The sequence below is a fragment of the Squalius cephalus genome (genome assembly GCF_949319135.1).
Source record: "Squalius cephalus genome assembly, chromosome: 9".
In the NCBI taxonomy this organism is placed as follows: domain Eukaryota; kingdom Metazoa; phylum Chordata; class Actinopteri; order Cypriniformes; family Leuciscidae; genus Squalius; species Squalius cephalus.
The window spans coordinates 5,626,003-5,652,739 of record NC_137130.1 but is presented as its reverse complement, the minus strand read 5'-3'; the positions used below and the strand labels follow the sequence as shown (position 1 = coordinate 5,652,739).

Sequence of the window (26,737 nt, the reverse complement as noted above, 5' to 3'; positions counted from 1 at the left end):
CATGTAAGCTATGTATCATTTCTTTTGCAATGACTCTATTCAGTGGCGTGCACAGACCTCTTCCAGGGCAGGGGCGGAAGGACCAAAAAGGGCACTTTTTTAAAAAACGTTTATTTTTTAATAGGGCTGTCAAAAGATTAATCACGATTAATCGCATCCAAAATAAAAGTTTGTGTTTACATAATATACAGTATGTGTGTGTACTGTGTATAATTATTTTGTATATATATAAATACACACACATGCATGTATATATTTAAGAAATATTTGCATACATATACTGTATATATATATATATATAATTTATATTATATATAAATATAATTTTTTTATATATAAATTACACATTTTTCTTAAATATATACAAGCATGTGTGTGTATTGATATATAAAAAATAATTATACACAGTACACACACATATATTATGTAAACAAAAACTTTTATTTTGGATGCGATTAATCGCGATTAATCTTTTGACAGCCCTATTTTTTAAATAAATCACCTGTATTTAAAGCAGTACCCGTCTGCCTGTTGTGTTTTTATATATTTTAAAGGGGTCATATAATGCCATTTTTGTACAAGCTAATATGATTCTTTAGGGTCTAAATTAAAAATTTGTAATATACTTTAATTTAAAATTCTCATTAGTATTGTAAGAAAACACTCATTTTACCTGGTCAAAAACAGCTCTGTTTTCAGCACGCCGTTTAAGTGCATGTGTCTTTAAATGGTAATGAGCTTTGCTCACCCCGCCCCTCTGTTCTGTGCGTACACCATTTCTAACACAATAACACAATAACCATAGCGCGTTGTTCATTATAAACGTGGGATTATGAATTATATTCAGAAAGTCGTACATAGAAAACATGCCGTAATGTACCCTGAGTGTAAACAGCCGCATTCATCGTGAAGCATGCTAGCGATTTGCAAAGATTAATATAAATATTAATATAAATGTTAATAAAACGTTACACGCACTTCAGTTCTTCGAGGTGCAGCAGGAACACGAATAGTTGGTACCGATCCTTTTTTCAGGAGCAGCTTCTTAGCAAAACCAGCTTTATACTGACCCTCGTTTATAAAGCAGTCTGGTGAGAAATGATTCGCACAAACATGAAAGCATTGACGTTGATCGTGGGGAATATTCCCTTCAAAAACAAAACTCAGCCACTGCGTCTTCAGTGGTTCGGATTTAGGAACATCAAAATGATGCTGTGTTCCTTATTACACCCAAGAACAGAACACCACAATCGCTTAGACGCCATTCTGCTCATAGACAGTGCTCCAGCATATCAACAATGACGCGCGGACTATGATGACAGACAGCTCGCTCACGAGTGAGGGCGGGTCTGTGTTGAAACGCTGCTGTCAATCAACAATCGTGGGAGGATCGTGACGTCACAAAATCGAAGGGCTTGATTTGAGAGAGGGTAAAACATATAAGGAGATTAAAAAAAAAAAAACACTGGATGTATTTTTATCATTTTATGATGGTTGTGTACAGGCACTGCCAACACACATTTCAGTACAATCAACTTGTAAAAGTGCATGTACCATTATATGACCCCTAATGACTTCCTCACAATTATTTGGAATATCTCGCTCGATGGAGAGCAGCAGTAGGTCAGAGAGCCTCTCTTCATTACCAATAAAAAGATGTTGATACAATTAGAATGCATTACACATCAAACAAAAATAGGGAAATGATGATAATATTACTAAATATTATTTACTTTACCAAACAAAACAGAGAATCAAGTGGGTAATTATGAGGAATTCATGTTTAGTTATGTTGATGTTATAAATGTTATGTATGTATTCATTAAAGTGTTAGCTATAAACACTATATTATATATAAATAATTTACTGTATATGTATTTATTTATTTATAAATAAATAAATAATTCTGCTTTTTCCCTGTTAATGTTCTCTGTTCAAAATAATTTATAAGAATGCTTCTTGTTTGCTGACTGGCTGTTCGTGGTACAGCTGCTGTTGATTCAATTTTGAATGTCAAATTTGTAACCTGTCCTAAACCATCACAGAAAGCTTTCTGCATTTTTACAATTCTAAAAAAAAACTTTAATTAATTTTTGCTTTTTTACAAACAAGGACGTCCCCAAAAGGAAGTTTTGGGAGATTTTGTCAGGTTTTGCTCAAAGTCTGGGTTACAAATTTGTCCCTAAAATATGGTTAAGTAGATACACACACAAACACATACAGTAACATAATTGAAAATATGCTGAAATAATTACTTTTTACACTTGCTTGTGCAATTAGTGCCAGGCATGAAAAAAGGCAACACTTTATAAGTATTTACAAATCATTTGCAAACTATTAGATTGAAGTTAATTTTTAGTTTATAAACTGATACATTAATAGACTATAGTGAGTTTTTCCATTCACTGTCACTGTAATTAAAGTGTTATCATTTAATTATCTCATACGGTATGTAAAGTGTTAGGAAATGCTTTGTTAACAACTTATTGACTGTAAAAAGTACTCTTAACTTCATGGAAAATGGGCAAATGTCATTAATTAAGTGCTTTAAACCTAACAATTTGATAATAGTTTATTAAATAGTTCATTAAAATGTTTATGAATACATTAAGCCTATCCCCAAAGTTAGACATAACCACATAATATATATATATATATATATATATATATATATATATATATATATATATATATATATATATATATATATATATGTATACATGTCGGGGGGGGGGGGGTACTTTCACCAGCTCTCTTCAACTTTTACATGGATGAGTTATCCCACCAATTATCAAGTTGCAAAACAGGTTGTATGATTGGCAACACCTTGGTTAATCATTTTATGTATGCTGATGATTTGGCCGTTTTCTCTCCCAGCAGTGCTGGTTTTCAGCATCTACTGAATATCTGCTCTGAATATGGGGTGAAATATGATGTGTTGTATAATGCCAAAAAGAGTGCTGTATTGATATGTAGGACAAAAGTGGACAAAGATCTTTGTTTTCCAGACTTTTATCTGTCAGGACAAGTGATGAGTGTCTGTAATAAAATTAAATATCTGGGTCATTAATTACATTACAGATCAGTTATCTGATGATGAGGATTTATACAGGCAGCGTCGCATTTTATATGCCCAAGCTAACATGCTGGTAAGAAAATTCCACATGTGCACGGATGACGTCAAAATTAGCCTGCTTAAAGCATATTGTACTCCTTTGTATACTGCTCCTTTATGGACTAAGTTTAAAAAGGCAAGTATGCAGAAGCTTAAGGTTGCTTATAATGACTGTATGAGGATACTGCTCAACAAACCCAGGTGCTCTAGTGCAAGTGAACTGTTTTGTAATGCAGGGGTCAGTACCTTTCAGGCATTATTGAGGAGACTCATTTACAAATTCATTTGTCACCTGAACGACTCCCATAACAGCATTGTTATGCTGCTAGTAAATCCTGGGTTTAGTGCCATACGATATCAATCATCACTATGGAAACACTGGTATAAGTGTCTTTTATAGAAATGCCTTATTGTAGTTTCTTCTGTTGTCTTTGTATATGTTTTTTTTCCCTCTCTTTATATGATGTATGTCATGCCTGTGCCTTCTGAATGGACCATGAGTCTGGAAATAAAGTTGATGATGATGATCATGATGATGATATATATATATATATATATATATATATATATATATATATATATTTATTGTGTGTGTGTGTGTGTGTGTGTGTGTGTGTGTGTGTGTGTGTGTGTGTGTGTGTGTGTGTGTGTGTGTGTGTGTGTGTGTGTGCGAATTACAAACAAACACTTAGTAGATCACATTAATAAAATACATCAGTTAGGATTAGGGGATAGTTTGTACAGTGTAAAATAAAAACATTATTTCTATATGTGTTGCATACATATAACACACAGTTACATGTGTTGCTCAAGTGATCTTTGTCTTGCCTGCGTGTTCACACACCTTCGACTCCCACATTTGCATTCCATTTCCACATAATCTGTTGAGAAATCAACAAAGAAAAAGAACAAAAAATACGTTGAAATTACATTTCTGAAGAAAGTAATTAATTCGTCACTGCTGCATGTGACATGGTATTTTCTTTTGAAACATGTATGTTGTGATTACTGTTTTTTTTAAAGATTAAAAGACATATACAGAAAATCAGTATGAAAGATGTTTCTAAAGAAAATACTGGAGTACAGCAAAAAAAAAAAGTTTTTTAATTTTGTAAGTTTTGTTTTTCTTTTGCAGTATTTTTAAACAAAATCAAGTGGTAATGTGGTTATTTTGAAAATATTATATCTGGACTTCCTTTAAATTAATTGTTTGATTTTCATATTATAAAGAGCAGTTGAATAAAGGTCAAATTTATTCAAAAGTATGAAAATAGAAGCAAATTAAATGTATTTTTTCCTCTCTCTGAAAAATAGACGCTTCTTTCTTGGAATTTAATCTATTAATTTTTATTTATTTTTTGTCTTATATGCATTGTTTTTATACTCCTTTTTTGCTCTTGCTATAATTTAATCCCTGCAATATTTTGTCATGCATGCCAATTATCAGACTCTCTTGAGCTCCACATGTGATAGAGTTGTTGTGATAATTAATTTCAGCTGATGACCCCTAATTGCTAATTTTCCTACAAAAGAGTGAATGTTTGTTGTAGAGTGAGCGCTGAAGATAGCAATATGCTGAAACGTTTATTCATGGTTTCATAACAACACGCTTGGATTATTGTAATTCTCTGTACTGCGGCATTTCAAAATCCCAGCTCGCACGCCTCCAATTGGTCCAAAATGCTGCAGACAAATTTCTTACGCAAACACGCAAATACGATCATGTTACACCGATTCTGCGAGCTCTACATTGGCTACCTGTCCAATATAGAATTGACTATAAAATTATCCTACTTGTGTACAAATGCGTGCATCATCTTGCTCCAAGCTATCTATCTGAACTTATACATTCCTATAGCCCATCCCGTGTCTTAAGATCTTGAAATCTTAATATTCTCAATATCCCTTGTACTAGGCTAAAACGTAGAGGAGACAGAGCTTTTTCGGTGGAGGGGCCTAGTTTATGGAACAACTTGCCAGCACAACTTAGAGCAGCTCCTTCTCTATCAGTTTTTAAATCCCTGCTGAAAACCCATTTGTTTTCCCTAGCTTTCAATACTTAATGTTAATGTCTCTTCTATGTAGCCCATATGTTTTAAATTTTGTTTTTGTCTAATTGCCTCCATTTTTGGTTCGATTTATACATGTAATCTCTTAGCTGCTTTTACTTTAACTCTTATCTTATGCTTGTACAGCACTTTGGTCAGCCTCGCAACTGTTTTAAATGTGCTTTATAAATAAATGAACTGAACTGAACTGATGGTTGCATGGTTATCATTTTCTCTGATATTATCAATTTTGCAAGTAAAAAAAAAAATCATAAGCTTATTTAAGACATTACCAAATTTTTGCATATTTTGAAAATATTTCATCTGGACAGGATTTTTTCTTTAAAGTAAGTGAGTTATAAAAAAAATCCCAAAGTGTAAAATAACTGTAAAACTTGTGATTTTGTGGAATCAAATTGTGGCTGTTTGTATTTCCCCTTTCTGACAAAACTTTACTGAAGCAACTTGCGCAAGTGACATTCAATAAATAATAATAATTCAATAATAAAAAAATTAAAAAAACCTGTGGAAGAGCTTCATATTTCCAATTGTATGTAACTGTTACTGTAACAAGTGTCCCACCTCAAAAGTTTAAAACCAAATCAACTTAATTCTAATTCAAAACTCAGTTTCAGATGATTCACAAAGTCACCAACTGCCATCAATTAAAGTGAATATGAAAAGTATTGCAAAATATGAAATACACACCCATGAGTATGATGAAATGAAATGGATAAACTGCCTATATAAAGACAGAGGCTGTCTGACTAAAACCACCAGAGATCAACAGGACAGGCACACAGGAACACCTGATACTCAACACAGGTATGATGACATATGATCCAATCATCTACATAATCTAAATCAATAAACACTTTTAGCAACAGTATTTAATTATGTAGATAATTGGGTAAAATAGAAACATTTTTGACCAGTATTTTTAACATCATGACGAGTGATTGACATTTCAGCACTTCATGAATAGAAAGCAACACTTAAGTTTAAAACCTGAACTCTTGTTATATCGTCCTAAACTTTATAACATATCACTTACTTGTGTTCTTTTCTGTGTCTCTTAAAACGCATCATAAATGTATGAGCCATTAAAAAATTAATGATACCCAATTAAAAGCATTAGATCAATGTTAATTTAGTTTTAAATTGTTAGTATTATTATTATTTTTGATTCCAATAGACTTTGCTTTGAAAAGACTCAAGAAATGTCTGGAAAAAAATGGATTCTCCTTGTCGCCGGCTCAAAGGACTGGGCAAATTACAGACACCAGGTTTGTGTTTGTTTATTTATTTTTTTAAGACATATTGCTCATAAATTCCCCAAGGTGTGATGTGCCTCAGTTTATAAATGATGACAGTAACTGAAATCATCTTTGTCATTTGCGTTTCAGGCCAATGTGTGTGGTTTATATCAGATCATTAAGAAACATGGAATTCCTGATGAGCAGATTGTGGTGATGATGTATGATGACATCGCTCACAATCCAGAGTGAGTAATTTGCCAAAGCTTTTGAGTATCATGTGTTTCATAGTTGATCTCAATCTTCTGTGCTAAACATACTGCTAATTAGTAGTGCGGGAACAACAGTGTAACGGAGCCGCATTTCTGGGGTTTGTTAAAAGCAAAACAGGGTTGTCACAGAGGGACGACTGGAAGACAATACATTATTTTCTGCATTCGCCACAATAGCAAAAGGGGAAAAAGATCAAAAATGCATGATAACAGCATCTGCATGACTTTCCAAAAGAGGAAGAAAATAGAGAGATTGATTACAGAAGACAAGAAAGAAAGATGTCAAATCGACCGTCATTTCCTCAGACATGCATTACAAACACGAAACACCCTCATAACATCATTTGCTAGCACACTCTGCAAGATTGAATAATTCTAGAAACACGTCATCACAGAAAAGTGTGGATAAGATTGTTGGAGCTGACCGCATTAACACTTTCTTTTTCTTCACTGCCTGCAGCAACTCGAAATTTGATGGACAAATTCTCAGTGTAGTTGATGATTCAAACGTGTACTCACATGTTCCGAAAGACTACACTAGAGAGGTAATATTTGTTTTGTTTTGACATGGTAACATGTTTAGTTTAGTTTTGATGTTTTTATTCTATATCTGTGCACAATTATAACTTTCAACAATTATGATTAATTATGACAATTATGATCTTATAGGATGTGACCCCAGAGAACTTCCTGGCTGCTCTTCGAGGGGATACGAGCACACAAAAAAAAGTCATAGAAAGGTTTGTTTGTCTGTAAATAAGAAATCTTTAACTCTTTCGATGATATCAGTTTGTCATGTAATGTTTATTATTATTATTAATATATCATCACTTTTGTGCAGTTAATTAAGGGCCAACCACTGAATGTGAGGAAGCAGCACAGGTTCTTAGAGATGTAGCTTTGAATCTGAAATCACATATGTCCCAATATATATATATATATATATATATATATATATATATATATATATATATTCCTTATACGACCTTAAGTCATAGTGCTGGAGCCTTTCCCAGTTTCCTAGGCCAGAGTCAGGGGAAAGCACCCTGGACAGATGGCCAGTACTAAAGAGGCAAAAAGCAGTATGAGACAAAAGAAGTATGTCCGAATTTCACAGAACTCAAAGTACCCAGATTACCTATTTATTCCGGCATGATTCTAGCTTCGTCTGAAATCGCATACTCTCTTGAATAGGTACTTATTTTGAATAAGTAATAACTTCACGACCACTAAAAAAGTCATTCATACTACACACATTCATACTATATAGAACCTACTTTTAGCAGTTGAAAAGTAATCATTTATTCAGAAGTACCTACTCAGGAGAGTATGCGATTTCGGACACAGCCAGTATGTTTGTCAAAATACTAAATTTTCTATGAATTAGGTGACCGCACCTCCTACTGGTCAAAAAGCAATTGTTTCATGTTATAAATATTTCTATATGTGATTTTGGAAACAACTTTGCCTACAATTATCACCAGGGATGCTCTGTACAATGAAATAACTGTAACAGATCTGCCGCTTCAGTGATTGGCCCTGTAATTGCTGCTTGCAGCTAATGTGAATTTGCAGCTAAAATGAAGTATACATTATTATTTTCATTTAATGCAGTGGACCCAATGACAACATATACGTCTACATGTCCAGTCTGGGAAAAGAAGACGAAAAATTTCTAGAAGGCCCGTTTCAGTTTCCTGAGAACACAGTAAGTATAAAAAGATTCAAGAGATTATCAGAATAGACATGATATACGGTACATTTATAATGATGAGCCAAAATATTATGATATAAAAATGCCAATTCTCCTCTCTCAATAGTGTATGAAGCTCACAGCTCTCAAATAATTCACTTTTAAACCAAGTTTTCTGTCGACCAACTTGAATATGAGCAAAATCTATGGGGAACATTTTCACCCTCATGCAAAACTCCCAATCGCACGGATTCCAATGGGAAAGAAATTCTGCAAACCCAAAATTTTGCAGTAATACAATAAATGGGCAGGAACAACTATAATAATAATAATACTAATCTATAGCAGAAGCCAAAAATTTGCATCACTCATTTATAAGTGTAGCTATGAATATACGTTTGACAACAAAACATACAACAATTTTATTATATTTTTTACATTTATTATTATTTATTTATTTGCTTTTAATGGTTACATAAGCGATCATCTTAAAAATGACTATTTACCAAGGTATGGATTTTAGAATTTACCATGTAATTACAGTGAATAAAACGATAATTTCAAGATTTTGCATGTAAATACACGGATAAGGACATAGGAACTGTTGTGTTTAATCTGAAAAACTGCTGACTTCTAGACCATTAATTCAGAATGTTTTATGACAGCTTAATCCTGATGCTCTCAATGAAACGCTCAAGAGCATGCATGCTGAAGGAAAATTTTCAAAGGTATGTATTCAGTAATGTTCACATGATTTTTACGTATTATAGTATTATCCTTCAGAAATCATTCTAATATGATTTAATGCTCAAGAAACATTTTGCATCATCAATGTTGAAAACAGTTTTTTACATTTTTATTTCAGGATTCTTTGATAAATAGAAGATTTAAAAGAACAGCATTTCTCTGAAATAGAAAACTTTTGTAACATAAAACACTACCGTTCAAAAGTTTGGGGTCAGTAAGAATTTTATTTTATTTTTGGGGGGAAAGAAATAAAAGTGAAAATACTTTTATTCATCAAGGATGAATTAAATTGATCAAAAGTTACAGTAGAGACATTTATAATGTTACAAAAGATTATATTTAAAATAAATGCTGTTATTTTGAACTTTCTATTCATTAAAAGAATACTAAAAAATAAAATAAAAAAAATTGCACACAACGGTTTTCAACATTGATAATGATGAAAAATGAATGTTTTTTGAGCATCATTCTATTTCTAGCAGGTCCATCTTACCCTACAGTCACATTAGTAGGCCTACTACTTTCACAACTGATACTGCAAGCTTTTGAAAGGGGCAACAACAACCTGTAGTGATATAAAACTGCTTAAGTAAAGGGAATGAGTCGGCTGTATTTTTAAATATCTTACTATTTCCTCATCATGTGTATGTGCTGCAGATGGTGATATTCATGGAGTGTAGTTACTCTGCAAGGATGTTCAAAGACCTTCCCGATGATATAAACGGTAAGATGCTATACGAATACCACAACTAATGGTCCTGCCTTAATTGTAACCAGAGTCACACTCGTTTTTATTTGAAAGTTGTGTCCATAATCTATTTTCCAAAAAAAATCTGAACTGATCTGTTCTGAATCTGTCACCCAGTCTGGGCGTTGGCTTCATGTAAAAAAGATGTCCCACTCTGTCCCTCTGATTACAATGATGAGAGGGGCGTCTACATCTCTGATCAATTCTCAAGTGCTTGGTTGAAGGACCTTAACACGGTATGTGTGTTCTGTCAGTGAACTTTAAACTGCAAATTGCATTTGAAGGTTAACATTCTGATCTAATTACAGCCACAAAGTAAACATGAAAAATGTGTGTTTTTGTCTTTATATTCATAGGCTGACTTTACTACAGAAACATTCAATCACAAAATAAAGGCTAGACAATCTAAATTTCTTAAACAACATCCTGATGGACCCTGCCCCTGCGTGTTTGGGAACAAGGTATTAACAATTCCAAAACTTTATACAATAAGAACTTAAGTTATTATTTTCATTATTTGAATATAACAGGATATGAACATGTATATACTGAATATATTTACAAGATCCATGAATGCTGTATTTTTTTCTAAATTCTAAATTTCTTTCTGTAGGATTACATTAAATGTCACCTCAGTGAATTTCTGCAACAATGAACTCCCTACAAGCTGTTCAACCCTTGTTCAAGAAAACATCCTGCTGAGGCTCAAGCAAATGACCAGAGTAATTAAGAGTATTCTGATGACCTTTTGTACTAGTTTCTTGTTTCAGACTTATAGCTTTAAGATTAAAATTAAATTGATTGCAAAATAGCATACACTATCATTTAAAGGTTTCTGGTTTGATTTTTTTCTTCTTCTTATGTTCTTCTTTTTTTCTTATATTCTTATGTTCACCAAGGCTGCATTTGTTTGACCAAAAATAGAGCCTAAAAAGTAATATTGTGAAATATTGTACCAAAAAAACAAACAATAAAACTGGGAATAAGGTTAAAAATCTAGTAATTGTGTGTGTTATTTTATGTATGTAAGTGGTTTTGACAGCTTCTTTAATTCTACATTGTCTTACGGTGCAAACAGCTAAAAGAATGGTTCGTCAGGAGGATGAAGACTTCACCATCTAATTTGCTTATTTAAGTTTCACTCCTTACAAACAGATGCAGAAAAAGCATGCATGAAAATCACACAAAGTGCACACATGTAGATAGAAGTGATTTATTGGACTGGCCTGTACAAATTTCAGACCTGAAGTTCACTGAACACATTTGGGATAGTAATATGCATGGATTTGAAATGTGTGGCGTTTAAATGCTCACTTTTGCACAAGTGACTTTAAATATGTGGTTTATTTATACATAATGTCTTACTGACAGTGATTGTGTTGCTGAAATTACCTGTTCACCATTAGAACATCTATAAAACCTGATTACAGCAGAATTCCTGCAAGACGCGAGCTCTAAACAACAACATGAAGGCATCATTTGTGTCTTTTACACCTGTTATAAACCACAAATCAAAACTGATTTTGTCATAAATATATCATAACAGATATAAACTGAGATACATGAATTATCTCAAATATTATCCTTTAGAACAGTGGTTCCCAAAGTGTGGGTCGCGGTGGGTGCCAGGTGTGCAGGTGGATGCAGGTGCAGGTGGGTGCCCTCCCACCTGCACACTGTTGTTTACCTTTTTCCGGCTACAACTGAGTTCCCACGGGACTTCAGAGCGAGACTACAGCTAGCCGTCTAAAACACTATTTTACGTGAATTTAAACAATGGCTAAGTTGCTAAACGCATCTTGTTGTCATTTAAGGGCCCTGTTCATGTTGGACAGACATTTTAATTGCATTTTGTGTCAACAGGCACCAAGACACCCTTTATGTATATGCCCCCATAACTGCCGTTATAGCTAAGTGGGAGCTCTGGACATTAGCTGTAATATCTCCGTGTTGCAAGCACCGATCCGGTTCTTTTATTTTTAGTTAGACAAATGTAGTTTAAGAGCAGAGGCAGATGCAATCATATCCAGACAGGCAAATTTAAAGAAGTTTAAATATAGGCTAATGGTGCGTTCAAGTCCTCCTGGGAAGTTCGTACGTACGAGGTGGGAAGTTGTGTTTACGACGGCATGTGCGTTCAAGTCACTTTCGTCGGAGTAAGATGGCGGAGTACTTTCTCTTAATTAATTATACAAAAATACAGCAAGGTTCTTAAACTCTTGTTCTAGAAAATGAAGAACAAAGAAATGTGCACCTGGTGTACTTTGTTTCTTTATGTTTTTAATTAATTTATGAAGCCACTGCCAACTTTATCGTTACATGTTGCATTGTTATATTATAATGCCTTCATATTCTGTGCCGGCAATTAGCTTACAGCGCTCTAAATAGAAAAGCCTGACAATATCACTGCTAAATACCTTTAAGTATTGTGGTATTCCGCCATGTTTCTCAGTGACACGCCCCCAACTCGTAAAGATCGGGGCTTAGAGAAAATCCCGAGCTTCCCACTACACTGAAAAAAATTATTCGTTGAATTTAATAAAAAAATTTATCGTAAGTGGTTGCATTCAATTGATTTGATCTACATTTAAACAAATGCATTAAGTTGAACTAAAATTGATTAAGTTCAACTTAATGCATTTGTTTAAATGTAGATAAAATCAATTGAATGCAACCACTTACGATACATTTTTTTATTAAATTCAACACAAATTTTTTTCAGTGTGGTATTTATGACATTGTGGTGCCGTTCAAGTACGTTCAACTTGTAAATACGATCTATATGAGATGACTTTAACGCACCATAAGTAAGCTTTGATTTTACTTTTCTAAAATGTAGGGAAAATAGCAATAATAATGTATGTCGTATTGTAGTTGCCTTAATCAAAAATGTTCATTAACTGGAAAGTTGAGTGATAATATTTCAAAATGATCATTTTGACAGACAATAAGTATTGCATTTACCTGCTTTAGAAACATTGCAGTAAACACTGCTATGAGAAGAGAAAAGAGGGGAAATTTACTTTTTAAAGCATCCATGTGAAAACAAACCTGGAAAGGAGACGTGAGGATTTGGGTAGAAAAACAAGAGATTCGTATTGCATTGCAGTGATTATTTATGGGATATATATCGTAAATTAAATCGGAAGAGCAAAGCACAAATGTGCAGGTTATTTATACTGTTACAGTAGAATACAAAGGAAAAAGGGAAAAGAATCAGGAGGAAAAGAATGCAGCGACTGAAACGAGCTCTAGCCATAGATATTTTGTCACATTAAATACCAAGTGTTAACGTTATTTTCCTGACATCTGAAAATAGAACATGAGGGAAATTTTACAGCTCATTGAGTTAAACTGACTGATAACTTAAGGATTATTAGTAGCACAACCTTATGATTTGAAATGTTTTGTTTGTTTGTTTGTTTATCAGTATTTTTGAGCGGAAGCCGGAAGTGCCTCCCATAATCTCGTTGGGAAAAAGGTGGACAGTTAAACCAGTTTTGTGGTTTTGAACCACAGCTCTAGATGGTGCTGAACTCAATCTATCCACCAGATGATGCTGTACACTCATCAAAATCAGTTCCTTCAATCAAAAACGGCCTTTGAGTAAATGTGTATTGAAGATGTTTCAGATGCTTTGGGTATAAAGTCTATTAAATTACCAACCACTGTTAGAAACTAAATACACATATTTTCACTAATGAGGTGAAAATCTCTAGCATAAAAAGGTTTGAATATCATCACTTGCATCACAGATGTGATATTAAAATCAGAAAATGGGGGTTAATTCTGTAACTTGTATGACCTCCAGCCAACAACCATCTACACACGCAATACACATTCACATACAATACAGGGAAGTGCAACCCACTACAAACAGACATACAGTGTAGTATCCTGTAAACAAATAACTGAAGCATACGGTGTGCACACTGCCAACATGTGATTTAAAGACAACGGTATAGGATATATTGTTTCTGCACTCCTGGATATTTTGTATGATGGGTTTTTTATAGTAATTACTTAGTTTTGTGTTTGTCAAACGGGTTTATCCTACTGCAAAAAGCCATGGTAAAGTCATTTGGCTGTCGTGAAGTGCTTGGCCTTTACCCTATTTCCTGCTCTTAATGCTTGTCACTGAGGCATTTGGCATGTATAAAGTTTTTGGGTAAACATTTTTCTCATTTTATAGCTCCTGGGCGTATATTTACTACACAGGTCCACTAAAAAAAGCTACTGTGAAGAAAAATAGGCTTTATGAGATGAGACCATCAACCTTTGTGCTCCTTGCGTTTCTGAGGCCAAACACACACGGTAACTCTGTGTTGTTCAACATGACAGGTGACATCTTGAAAGTTTCACACTTTCTAGGTTATTTGTACTAGATAAAATAATATTATATGATATGATAATAATATGAATATTACTTTATATTTTATATCATTGGTGTTACTCTAGCATTCAGCTATTAAAAACTCCTAACTCTAAATATTAAACCTTGAATGCAGCAACATATATGAATGATACCTTAATTTATGCAGCTTAGTGAGAAGAGATGTGCTATTACTGTTTTAAATTATCTTACATTTATGTGAGAACTGCAATTTTGCAATTTTTGCTTGCATGAAGGATGGAGTATAGAGCCAGAATATACAGACTTGGAAATGGGCTCTTTTAACTTAGACCAGTGAGTAACCACCTAAACATGTTTCATAAAATTGAAAAAATCTATTTTCCACCATATCATCCATCTAAATCAACAAATTCTAAGATATATATTTGTCTTCAGGTGAATTCTTACAGTTTTATTTGGCATTATAAGGTCATGAAGCTGAAAGGTGCTTCTCTGATAATTTAATATTGATATTTCAACAAATATCCACTTTTTCACTAATTTTGCTATGCAATATAATATTTTTTATCTTTAAAATTGTTTAAAAATGATTTTTTTTTATATATGTCAACTATTTCTAACTACTTTCAAATAAATGCTGTTCTTTTGAACTTTCTATTCATCAAAGAATCATTAAAAAAAATGTGTCAGTTTCCACAAAAATATGAAAGTAAGCATGAAATGGAAGTTGCGATAGTGTTTTCTTCCCTATTGTTACGTGTATCCAAGTGAAATGGCTTCTCAAACAGGAATAAAAAGGTAGGACGGGACTTGATTTTGTCCAGGAATCGACTGGATGGTTGTGGTTTGCAATTGGTCGATCTCATGTGAGTGACAGGTTGTCCCGCTCTCACGCCAGTAAACACATCACCTGAATTCGGAAAGGCACAGAAAATGAATAACGCATTCTAACCTAAAGGAACATGATTATGCTTCCTGTGGTAGTCGGTTACATTACAGTACATCAGATTTCACTTATCACGTGAAGACAGTAAGGAGAGATGACTGTCGGTGTGCAGTCTTTGCAGATCCTGATTGTCATTGACAAATATCTTATCTTGTAAAGTGTGTGGTCAGTGTCGCTGCTCTCTACACAGAATATGCGTGATCGTGAACTGTAAAGGGAAAGTAAAATGCGAGCGTGCATTCAAAAGCGATTTCAATACCCCGCATATTGATATCTTCTCCCTGATACCCGCAAATTATATACAATATAATTACCCAACTGTACAACTGCAAGAGTACGCTATTAATTTTTTTTCTCCCCTCATGTTTTTTTTCCATCACCATGTCCCTTTAGGGGCTCCATAGAATGCATCATTTAATTTTTTAATCATAGTATTCTAAATTGTGAGTATAAGTTTGCACCATTTGATTTAAAAATATCTATTAACAAATAACCTTTCAAAAGAACAGTTTCACTTCCTAACCATCATGTCGTTCCAAACTATCTTCTTTTGTGTTTCGCAGAAGACAGAAATGAAAACAATATTTACATTTTTGGGTGAACTATCCCTTTAAGAGCTTTACATGTTCTCACATGGCCAAAAATATACTTCCAACAATCATGCAAGTTTGGAAACCGTTTGTTATGTGGCCATAACTCTTTCTGTCCAGGTGTCTGGACAACTCTGGCATCAGATGAGCGATATCCTCCATCCATAACTGTTTCACTTCTGACCACTCAGGAAAACAGCCACAGAATGTCCAAGTGTCCATTTCCTGTCCCTCATCCCACAATGCGTATTTAATTACGTAACACAGGCCTTTCTTTTTATGTGTTTTTCCTAGGTCTGTATGTGTTTGTGTTTCTGCACTTGTGACGCCGCGTATCTCAGGGATGAGGCCATCCGAGGGGAACCTTTGGAAAATGACACAGAGGCTGATAGATGTGTTTGCTGTGGCACCAGGCAAAGCAAGCCTGACTGCCGCCCGCCTGCTTCTTCTCAGCAAACTGAATGTTGTTCTCATGCATCACTGCTGTTAGAGTACAGTAGAGACCTTGCAGACTATGTACAGTAAGTAAAGAATGTTTGGATGTATCTAAGGTCTAAAGCATTTCAAGCATTTAAAATGTTGTCATCTTTTTCTCAGCCTGAATTTGTTTTGTTCAATTTAATCTGAAAGGTTTGAAGTCACTTAAAGCAATTGCCATTTTGCATGTCACAGAACAAGTAAATAATAACCTAATTTTTCATATCATATAGCTTCAGAAGACTTGAAATACAGTGCACGGCTACTTTTGTCCCTTTTGGAAGTATACACTACAGTTCAAACATTTGGGGTCGGTAAGATTTGGGTTTTTTTTTTTAAGAAATTATTACTTTTATTCAGAAAGGATGCTTTAAATTAATCAAATGTGACAGCAAAGAAGTTTATAATGTTGCAAAAGAGTTCAATTTAAAATAAACTTTCATCGTTCTTTTCATCAGATAATCCTGGGGGAAAAATGTATTTGTACTAAAATATACAGTTTCCACAAAAATCTGTTTTCAACATTGATAATAATAATAATTATAGTTTATAATAAAAGTTTATAAGTATAGTTAATAATTGTAGAGTTCAGATGCAAAAGCCTCTAAGTGCCATCTGAAATTAGATAGAAACAATAGGTCATTTTCATTGCCATTAAAGTGAAATAGCTGAACATAAACATACAAGCTTGATAAAAATAATCATTCTAGAAGAAAATATCAGATGGCACTCAGAGGCTTTTGCATCTGAAGTCTTAAATTAGTTTCTTGAGCAGCAAATCATCATATTAGAATGATTTCTGCAGGATCATGTGACACTGAAGACTGGAGTAATTAAGCTGAAAATTCAGCTTTGATCACAGGAATAAATTACATTTATTCCTTTATTTTAAAGTGCTTTTACTGTATTTTTGATCAAACAAATACAGCCTTAGTGAGCATAAGAGATATCTTTCTAAAACTTTTGAACAGTAGTGTAAATCACCATCTACTTTCATTGTAAATTATAAAAGACCAGCTCATACATTTTTCCTAAGATCTCATTTTGTGTTTCACAGAATAAAAAAGAAATTACCGGGTTGGAATGACATAAGGATGAGTAAGTGACAAATATTTCCTTTTTGTGTGAACTAACCCATTCATTTCATTTTAAAAAACACTCAAATGTTAGAGTATATTCTACTGCATAGTAGTACAAATGTTGTGCAACACTCTTTTTAGTTTATACTAGTTGCACAAACTACCCCTTCAATGTAATTAAACTATTTTTATGATAGAAATATACAATTAGATATCAGCATTGCATGTTTCCATGCCTCCCACATCCATCTCATAAATCGAGTGTAAACTGTTGCTTCCTGAGTTGAAATACCTCTCTTGTGATGCTTCATGGCCGAAGTCAGAATGAGGTCACTGTCTCTTTAAGAAGCATCCTGCTGACTACTGTGAACACAACTCAGATCTCCGTCCGCAAATGCTGGTGAGAGGAGAGGAACACAGAAGAGTTCACATGTGAGAGAACCTCACAGGATCACTGATTCACACATGGCTGGAACATCTTATGCGAGTCTAATGTATGAAGATTAACATTATTTGTAAGGTGAGTATTTGACAGACATGTTTCTTTTAGTTGCACTGCCTCATTTCAAGTGCACTAGGAAACAAAAGTCTGATTTCTCTACTTATATTGCTTTTTTTTTTGCTTTTTCAAAAGAAAATTCTGCATTAAAAATGACTTGGGATGCACAATATATCAGTCACCATATTGGTACCGGCTGAAATATGTTCTTTTTTTAATGTTATCGTTGTCAGCCGATAAGAAAATGTGACTGATATATTAAAGCTGATAAATAATAAATGATTTCCCTCAGCTAAGACACTTCAGATGCGCACTGTTCGCCGTGGTGGTTTTGAATTCCTTGAAATATGATTGGAATCACTTCAAAAAAGAAAATATTGTGAAGTGCAACATGTGCAGTGCAAGTCTGTCATGGGCTACATAAAATTATAATGAGAACATTATAATTGTGTACTTAGGACATGGCTTTTAATGGTGAACCATTTGTTTTTTGTAACCAGGTTCTCAAAAATTACATAAAAATTTGGAATTATATTTATAGGGCAATATATTGGTTATTGGCTTTTTAAATATAAAGTGAATCATTATCTTCAAGGGAAAAGTAAAATTAAAGACCAAATTCAACAGAAAGCAACACTGAACTTCAGTGCATTTACACCTTGAATGAGAAGGAAAGTTTGCTTGGTGCAAGTGATGGACATTTGATAGCCGTCATGCCATCATTGTTTAATACAAATGGAAACATGAACCTATATGAATATTTAAACATTAGCCGAATGCAATTGTGCAGCACTGGCTTTTATGACCTATAAAAAGGTTAACATGTTCCCTCTAATACTTTGGGGTCATGCAGCTTTGGTTGTGGTTTTTATCTGCATTCTCTGTCTTTATACTGCGTCAACTCCAGCATTAGAAGTAGAGTAATTTTGAGTGATAGCTGTGCATCATGATAAAGAAACATCCGATTTACTAGATATTTTGACCAGTGGAAAGGTCAAATACTAAAAAAGATATTGAATTCAAACTGATCAGATGTTAAAGGCATGAAAATTCTTTATTGACCCATATAGTTCCAAACCCATATGCTGTTTTTTTAGCAGAATCTTTCAGCAATTTCACAGATTCACTGGCGGGAAAGATCTATCAGTAGCCGCGTTTCCATTACCCTTCAAATTGCGCAAATTGAAATTGCGAATTGAAAATACGCTTAATGGAAACACGTCAATTTCGCAAAAACTCCCATTTATCGCAAAAAAGTTTTTATGCTTGCATGAGGTGGTTTTTCAGGCAATTCGAAAAAGGAATATTTCGCAAAACTGCAATGGAAACAGTTTTTGCGCATTTACAGTCACCTGACTTAGAAGACGCAGTGTGTTTGAAGTCCATGTATAGCTACGCAAATAATAATAATTTTATATTATTTTATTATAACATGTAATAGGCTATATTTAGAAGACGCTTTTTGCAAAAAAGGAACAAAGCTGAGCGTGGAGCGCACACTGCATGGCACGGAGGCGCGAGCGCGAACACTTGCATTTTCCTATCAACAGTGGAAACAACTTAAAATACTCTATCATTTCTGGTCAGACAGAAAATAATAATACATTATTCTCAACTACTTTTATTTGTGTAAACTCACAATAACAAGAAAACGCTGTGCTTTTGTAAAATAAAAGAAACAATCAGACGCACTTTCATGATCTCCGTAAACTGGAGCGCGAGAACTGAAACAAAATATATGTAGGCTAAAGCTTGAAATGTCCACTTTAAAACGAACAAATTCGAATCGAAAGCTAATACCTTCTGATCATGTAGGCTAATCCGTATGAAAGTTGCATTTCTCTCTAAAAGCGCATCTGCTTAACAGCGGAGATGGAGATGTGATTTTAGCCGACACTTAGAAAACAATAGTTTATTAATTATATTAATGGCTCTTCTCATTCAGCACTGCGGGAAAGACATCAATTCCAGTTTCTAATTTGGCCTTATAAAACCAGTAAAATCGACATGTTTTCCATATTAATTTGTGAATATTTTAAATGTTTAATAAAGGGGCAAAAAGTCATAAACAAAGCACAGCAGTTGGTGTAGCCAGTTCAAATTAAAATTTTGGTGTTCAACTTTGCGTTTTAAAAAGACAACAACCGTTCATTTTTCGTTTTTCAATTAGGGGTTAAAAAAGGAAAAACAAATAAAAGTAGCCTACATGGATCGTTTGGACAGGATACGAGACATAATTCTTTATTACATTCATAAAAGAAACAATAATTAGCCTATAGGAATACTGGATTCTAAATATCAAAGGCTTTGATATTTAGAATCCAGTATTCCTATAGGCTAATTATTGTTTCTTATGCCACAATCGGAGCAGAAATGAGGGCGAAACACCCAGAAGAAACTCCTTATATGTGTCGTTCGGGGGTCTTTCCCTGCCATTAATGCTTGGATAACACGCCACGTCTCCTTCCATTAATAATAATAATAATGTCTAATGCGTTGGCTGTGATATGTTATAAACCAACGTCCGTTGCCGTGATTTTTGGAATGACTTATCGCGAGAGAAAAAAAGACGTTTTAGTCGCATAACATCGGTTAATGGTAACGCCGTCATTTCGAAATAGTTTTTTATCGATATTTAGATAATAGCGCAAAACATTTGCGCAAATCTGTAATGGAAACGCGGCTACTAATACATACTAATAAAAACTAAATTGAAATATAAAAATAAATAAAAAATGACAAACACAACACAATTACTAAAACTTTAAAATGAAAATATAAAAATAAAGACTAATTCAGACTATTGATTTAAAAATGGTACAGGAATGACATAAAAAAAAACACTGTTCCACAGAAATAAATAAAAGCAAATGAATTTTAAATGAAAATGTTAATCATGAGAGTTTTCATTTTTTGTGTGACCTATTCCTTTAATTCATTTCAGGAGGGTCAGATGTTAACTCTCATTCTGTCTTATATAAAAGGGAAGTAAAACAAACCGGTAGCACTGAGATGAATGATTACGTCTCCAAGCAACTGAACAGATATAATAGGCAAGACCTGTTTACTATATTTTACTTATGTTTTCAGGACTCTCACAGTGGATGGAGAAGGTTTAGTCTGGTTTAGTCCAGTGGGGAACAGCTCTTCATCATGAGTCCAGACGACAAGATGAGCAAAGAGAAACTGATCTTCTATCTGACAGTTCCACTCTCCACAATCATCATCTTCTCCAACCTCTTCATTATCATAGGCATCGCCTGCAACCGGCAGCTGCACAACACCCCTAACTACTTCTTCTTGAGTCTGCTGGTGGCCGACTTGTGCACGGGCATCACCCTGCCTTTCATTCCCCGCATGACATTAGACCGGCATCTGGACTTCAAGCACTGTTTGGTGATGTACATCTTCCCAAACTTTCTGTTCTTGTCGTTCCTCTTCAATCTGGTGATGGTGCATTACGAGCGATACCTGTGTATCGTCAGCCCGCTCCACCACAGCCAGTTCTGGGTTCACCGTTACTTCCCATTGGCCTTATTAACAGTTTGGCTCCCGCCGTTGCTATACGCATCCCTTCCTGCTTTTGGATGGAATAATTGGGTGGAACCCAATGCCAACAAGAGCTCCAACCCAAACGAGACGTTACTGAGATCAAACACAGTTGGTAACACTTCCAAAGAGGATGAGGTTTGCTCCTACAAACAGGTTTTTCCCAAGGCCTTCATTTACCTGGAAGTGTGCGGACTGGTTCTGCCGGCCATGCTGTCCATCGTGGGCATGATGGGACGGGTGTTGTGGATCGCACACAAGCAGCTGCAGAACATCTGCAAGCTCCACCGGGCCGTGGACCGCCTTCAGCAGCAGCAGCAGCCGACGGACCACGAGCAGCAGCTTAACCTGCGTTACGCCAAATGCGTGGCCGCCGTGTCCCTCACGTTCTTGGTCTGCTGGGTGCCGTATATCATCTACCAACTCATGTCCGTGACGGCTCTGCAGAGCGGCGTGAGCTTGCCAAGCTCCTCTCTGTACATCATCATGTCCTGTACGGGAATCGGGAGCATGGCCGTCATTCCGCTGATACTGGGATTGGCCAACAAGCAGTACACTGAGCCCATCCGCATGGTGATGCGGAAACTGAGAAACCGCTGGAGAGGAGGACAGAACAACAGAGATATTGCGCTTTGACGAGTGGACAATGAGTCGTAGGATGTTTCAATTGAATGTTCTGTCATGCATTAAATGCTTTATATAAACTACTGTTTAAAAGTTTGGGGTCGGTAAGATCTCTTATGCCTGGTTCAGATTACACGATTTTAGCCCGATTTTGGCACGATCCATTTGACGTAGGGTGTCGTGGGGATTCGTAAACGACAACGGGCGTCGGGACGCAAGATTCGATCGTTTCATCTCGTATAGTGTGTCATAGTGGGCGACAACCGATGCTTCACGACATCACCATAAAAAGACTAGCATGTTTCATTTTTTTTCAGTCCTCCACAACGGGTTGCGCCAAGAGTGAGTGAGTGTGTGTGTGTGCGCGAGTGAGTGAGTGAGTGAGTGAGTGAGTGAGTGAGTGAGTGAGTGAGTGAGTGAGTGTGTGTGTGTGTGTGTGTGCGCGAGTGAGTGAGTGAGTGAGTGAGTGAGTGAGTGAGTGAGTGAGTGAGTGAGTGAGTGAGTGAGTGTGTGTGTGTGTGTGTGTGTGTGTGTGTGTGTGTGTGTGTGTGTGTGTGAGCGTGAGTGAGTGAGTGAGTGCATTTGTGTGAGCGAGAGTGTGTGTGCGCGTGTGTGTGTGTGAATGCGTGTGTATATGTGCGAGTGAATGTGTGCGTGTGAGACAGCACATGATGACTGGTCGGAAAGCAACGTGTAGTCTGACATGTTTCTTGTCCACGACACGACAAGATTTTAGGAGTCAAAATCACGTAATCTGACACAGTGGCTATCGTAACAGACAAAAAAATTGTGTAATCTGAACCAGGCATTATGCTCATAAAGGCATATTATAACTTTTTAACTGTATTGTAAAAGAACAAAACACTCTATTAGTTAGTAATCACATCTATTTATCCCAGGCTCAACAATAAGTTTGTCATGTTGACCTGGGAGTTTTGTGTTGCCACTGAAAATCTTACATTTCATCTTGTACATGTATTATTATGCCTTGTAAACGTAAATGTTCCGTTTTCTGTGATGTGTTCTACGTTGTTGTTGCAAACTGTGCTGATTTGTCACCAAGATAACAAAAGTTACTTGTCATACTGATGGAAACATCAGTAAAAATATGTTGAAAACTACAAACCACTTAATGATGTTTTATGCTGTAAAAATTTTACGGAATGATATTATATATATATTTAAGCACATTCTTAATTTTGTACAAAAAAAAAAAAAAAAAACCTGGAGGATTTTTTTTTTAAATAACGTTAAAGGGTTAGTTTCCCCAAAATGGAAATGCTGTCATTACTCACCCTCATGTTGTTCCAAACCCATAAGACTTTTATTCATCTTCAGAACACAAATTAAGCTCTTTTTAATGAAATCTGAGTTTTCTGTCCCTCCATTGACAGCTACGCAACTACCACTTTCAAACCCCAGAAAGGTAATAAAGACATCATGAAAGTAATCCATGTGACTCAAGTGGTTTAACCTCAATTTTAAGAAGCGAAGCCAGTGCTTTGTTTGTGCAAAAAAACAATTTACCATTTTACTAACAAAATATTATTCTCCAACACACATTCATGAGAGCAGAGCACCACAATGCATGCATTTTGTGTTGACGTGAGAGTAGACATTGTTGTGTGTTGTCTATCTATCTATCTATCCATCTATCTATCTCTATCATTACAAATTGAGGACAGTAAGCTAAAACACATTTGTTTGCCACATTCATAATCTAAACATTTCCCACTGAGATAAAGCATTTACTATTGGACATACATCTGACGTCATAAAGTGAATAAATGAACAAATATGAGAACTTTAAATTGACCAATGGTTTAAGATGTGATCATAGATGTGGTCAGCTATTTCTGTGACTGAGATAAGAGTGTTTTTCAGAGGCCCTTTACTCATACGCTCATTCCCAGAAACTGTCCTTCCGCTGCCAAATGCAGTGCACTAACATTGAATTCATCACGGTGGGGAATTGTTAAATGATACACTGAGTCTAGCGAAAGTCTTTTGAATATTGTGTGTTTGCATACTGTCTGTATGACCCACAAGACAAAAGGCTAAAAATCACAAAGTAACTGTAAACAAGAGATATAAAGACAAATCGAGCTGTCCTGATGGTTTGTGTTGCAGGGTAAAATGTGAAATATGTCCAGTCCCTAGAGAACATTTCAGTAACTTCACAACAAACACTGGCCAAGACTCTCTAACGTTGATCATTACTCACATGTACATTTATATAAAGAAGAAAATATTTGCTTAATGCTTTTAAGTCTGACTCTTTGTTCCCCATAGTTTTGAAGAAGCTAAGGAAGGTCAATAGTGTACAGAGTAAAAAACCACAAACACACCCTCTTCCCTCCACCCACACACACACACATTTATCACTTGCACTTTCGATACCCGATAACACTTTCTTCCTTCTTACTACTCACAGAGCGTTCAGCTTTCAGAAGACAAATCATTACTATTGCTCATACTTACATTTAGGGACTGGAACCCCTGATCTTAACTATTACATTTCAGTATATATATAGGCCTGGGGCCTGTTTCAGAAAGGAGGTTCAACCAACTCTGAGTTAAAACTTGAACTCTGAGTTGACCTTACCCTGAGATGGGAAACTCTGAGTTTTCGGTTACAGAACAGCTGAAATGAGTTAGTTCAATCAACTCTGAGTTGACCTACTCTGAGTTAAGCGCGTGTACCACAACTATAAAAAGCCATTATCAATGGAGCACAGATATTATGAGTCACCATGGCAACAGCGCCAGACAAAAAGAGGTCTTCATATTTCTCACCAGTACGAACATTATTACTGTAATTTTACAGTATTAGAACATTAATACTGTAATTTAATTAAAGGGATTACTCTTAATCCTTCTGTAATTTAAAGTAAAATCTGATGTAATTGCATTAGACTATAGAACAATTCTGTATATTTAACATACATTTTTAAAAGGTATATTTTTAATGTAACCTTCTCCCTCTACACACTTTGGTCAATTCAAGAATAGTCCATGCAATTGTATATTGTTTATCTGAAAGCATTAAAAGTGCAGTTTCTTGTCTCTCCTTGTATTGTTCAAGTGGTTGAGGTTGATATGGGGTTTAGTAATTAGTAATAAGTAGACCAATACTTTCTAAAGATAGTCATTATTACATTAATCTAATTACACTGTTGAAGATGTCATTTGTAGTAGTAATACAAGTAACTTAATATCAGAGGTTAAACTGGAAGAACATGTTATTCAACTTAATTTTAATTTTCATGTAGGTGCAATCCTGCAGGTATTAAAAGAACATGGCAGCAGCTGAAAATTAAATATAAAAACATAATTCTATAGAATCAAAGTTTAAATCTAAGTATAAACGGGTATTCTTATCTCTCCCCGCGCCCCCAGAGTGTGGAAGAACAGCAGGAGGACGGTCCATCAACTTCTGGTGCACAGATGAACAGTTCAGTGATTTCCAGTAAATGCCACAGTTTAATTCTGTAGAATTTGTTTAGAACTACATTATGTAACTTTAATCTACTACTGTATTTTCAGTTGTAAAGGAGTTATATAGACTTCATCTTATTAAAAAAAATAGAAAAAAACTGCAGTAAAAATAGCAATATTTTATTTATTAATAAAAGATTAATTGTATTAATAAAAATGTACTGAAAGAATGAATGAGGTGTTTAAACACCACTTCCTCTTTAAAAAAGGGGAGGAGACCGATAGAAACTCTGGGTTTACCGAAGAAAACCTGCTCCCGACCAGGTTAGGTTTACAGAGTAAGTTACCATGGTAACTGACTCTGAGTATAAGTTACCTCTCTTTCAGAAACGGGCTTGACTTACTCTGCTTTCTCAGGTTTAACATACCTCCCATTCTGAAACAGAAAACTCAGAGTTTCCCTCATTTCAGGGTTAACATACTCACTTTTTCACTTAACCTCCTTTCTGAAACAGGCCCCTGGTTTCACAGACAGGGCTTAGATTAAGCCAGGATTAGGCCATCAAAGTAGCTTTTAACGTGCCTTAGAAAAAAACACATTACTGCCGTGCATCTTGAGACAAAACAATGGCAGTGACAAATTTTAAGATATGTCAGTGAAGATATGTCAGATATGTCAGAAAGCAAGTGTTGCTTTCAGTTAAAAAAGCTCAAACATGCATTTTAGTCAAGGATTAGGCTAAGGCCTTGTCTGTGAAACCGGGGGATAAACTTTTAAATATTTCTGTGTTAAATATCTATATTGTTCCATAAAATATTTAGTTATTTTATTAAAGGGGTGGTATAATGCCCTTTTTACAAGATGTAAAGTAAGTCTCTGATGTCCCCAGAGTGTGTATGTGAAGTTTCAGCTCAAAATACCCCACAGATATTTTTATATAGCATGTTAAAATTGTCACTTTTTGAGGGTGAGCACAAATGCACCATTTTGTGTCTGTTCCTTTAAATGCAAATGAGCTGCTACTCATTGCACAGGGGGCGGAGCTTCAAGAGCTCCTGGCCTTTTACCTTACACACACATGCACTGAATATTTCTAAAACTTTTAGCCTTTTATGTTCAAACCGGATTCAGACAATAATGGAGAGACTCAAGAAGAAGTGACAACATGTAGAAGCAACAGGACGTTTCTGAATGGTTAGTTGATGAATTTCTGTAGCTTATGTGTAGTTATCCTCTAGTCATTGATTAGCATATTCTGTCTTGATAATCTATTAATCGTGTTCAGGGGGCGGGGTTTATGT

The 26,737-nt window shown here is 35.1% G+C and overlaps 3 protein-coding genes across 3 annotated transcripts in view; all 3 read left to right on the top strand.

The window, feature by feature from the left end:
- Nucleotides 1-26,737, top strand: part of mettl5 (methyltransferase 5, N6-adenosine) — a 410,912-nt gene that overhangs the window by 323,662 nt on the left and 60,513 nt on the right. The window lies entirely within an intron of this gene.
- On the top strand, nt 5,944-10,877 carry LOC307164091 (legumain-like). Its single transcript, XM_079880498.1, has 11 exons — nt 5,944-5,988; nt 6,359-6,449; nt 6,570-6,667; nt 7,152-7,236; nt 7,361-7,431; nt 8,306-8,399; nt 9,050-9,112; nt 9,789-9,855; nt 9,997-10,115; nt 10,236-10,340; nt 10,493-10,877. The coding sequence occupies exons 2-11, from the start codon at nt 6,384-6,386 to the stop codon at nt 10,532-10,534; spliced, it is 810 nt and encodes a 269-aa protein (XP_079736624.1). The 5' UTR covers nt 5,944-5,988; nt 6,359-6,383; the 3' UTR covers nt 10,535-10,877.
- On the top strand, nt 17,722-23,445 carry gpbar1 (G protein-coupled bile acid receptor 1). The gene is made up of 2 exons (XM_079882273.1): nt 17,722-17,845; nt 20,915-23,445. The coding sequence occupies exon 2, from the start codon at nt 20,978-20,980 to the stop codon at nt 22,007-22,009; it is 1,032 nt and encodes a 343-aa protein (XP_079738399.1). The 5' UTR covers nt 17,722-17,845; nt 20,915-20,977; the 3' UTR covers nt 22,010-23,445.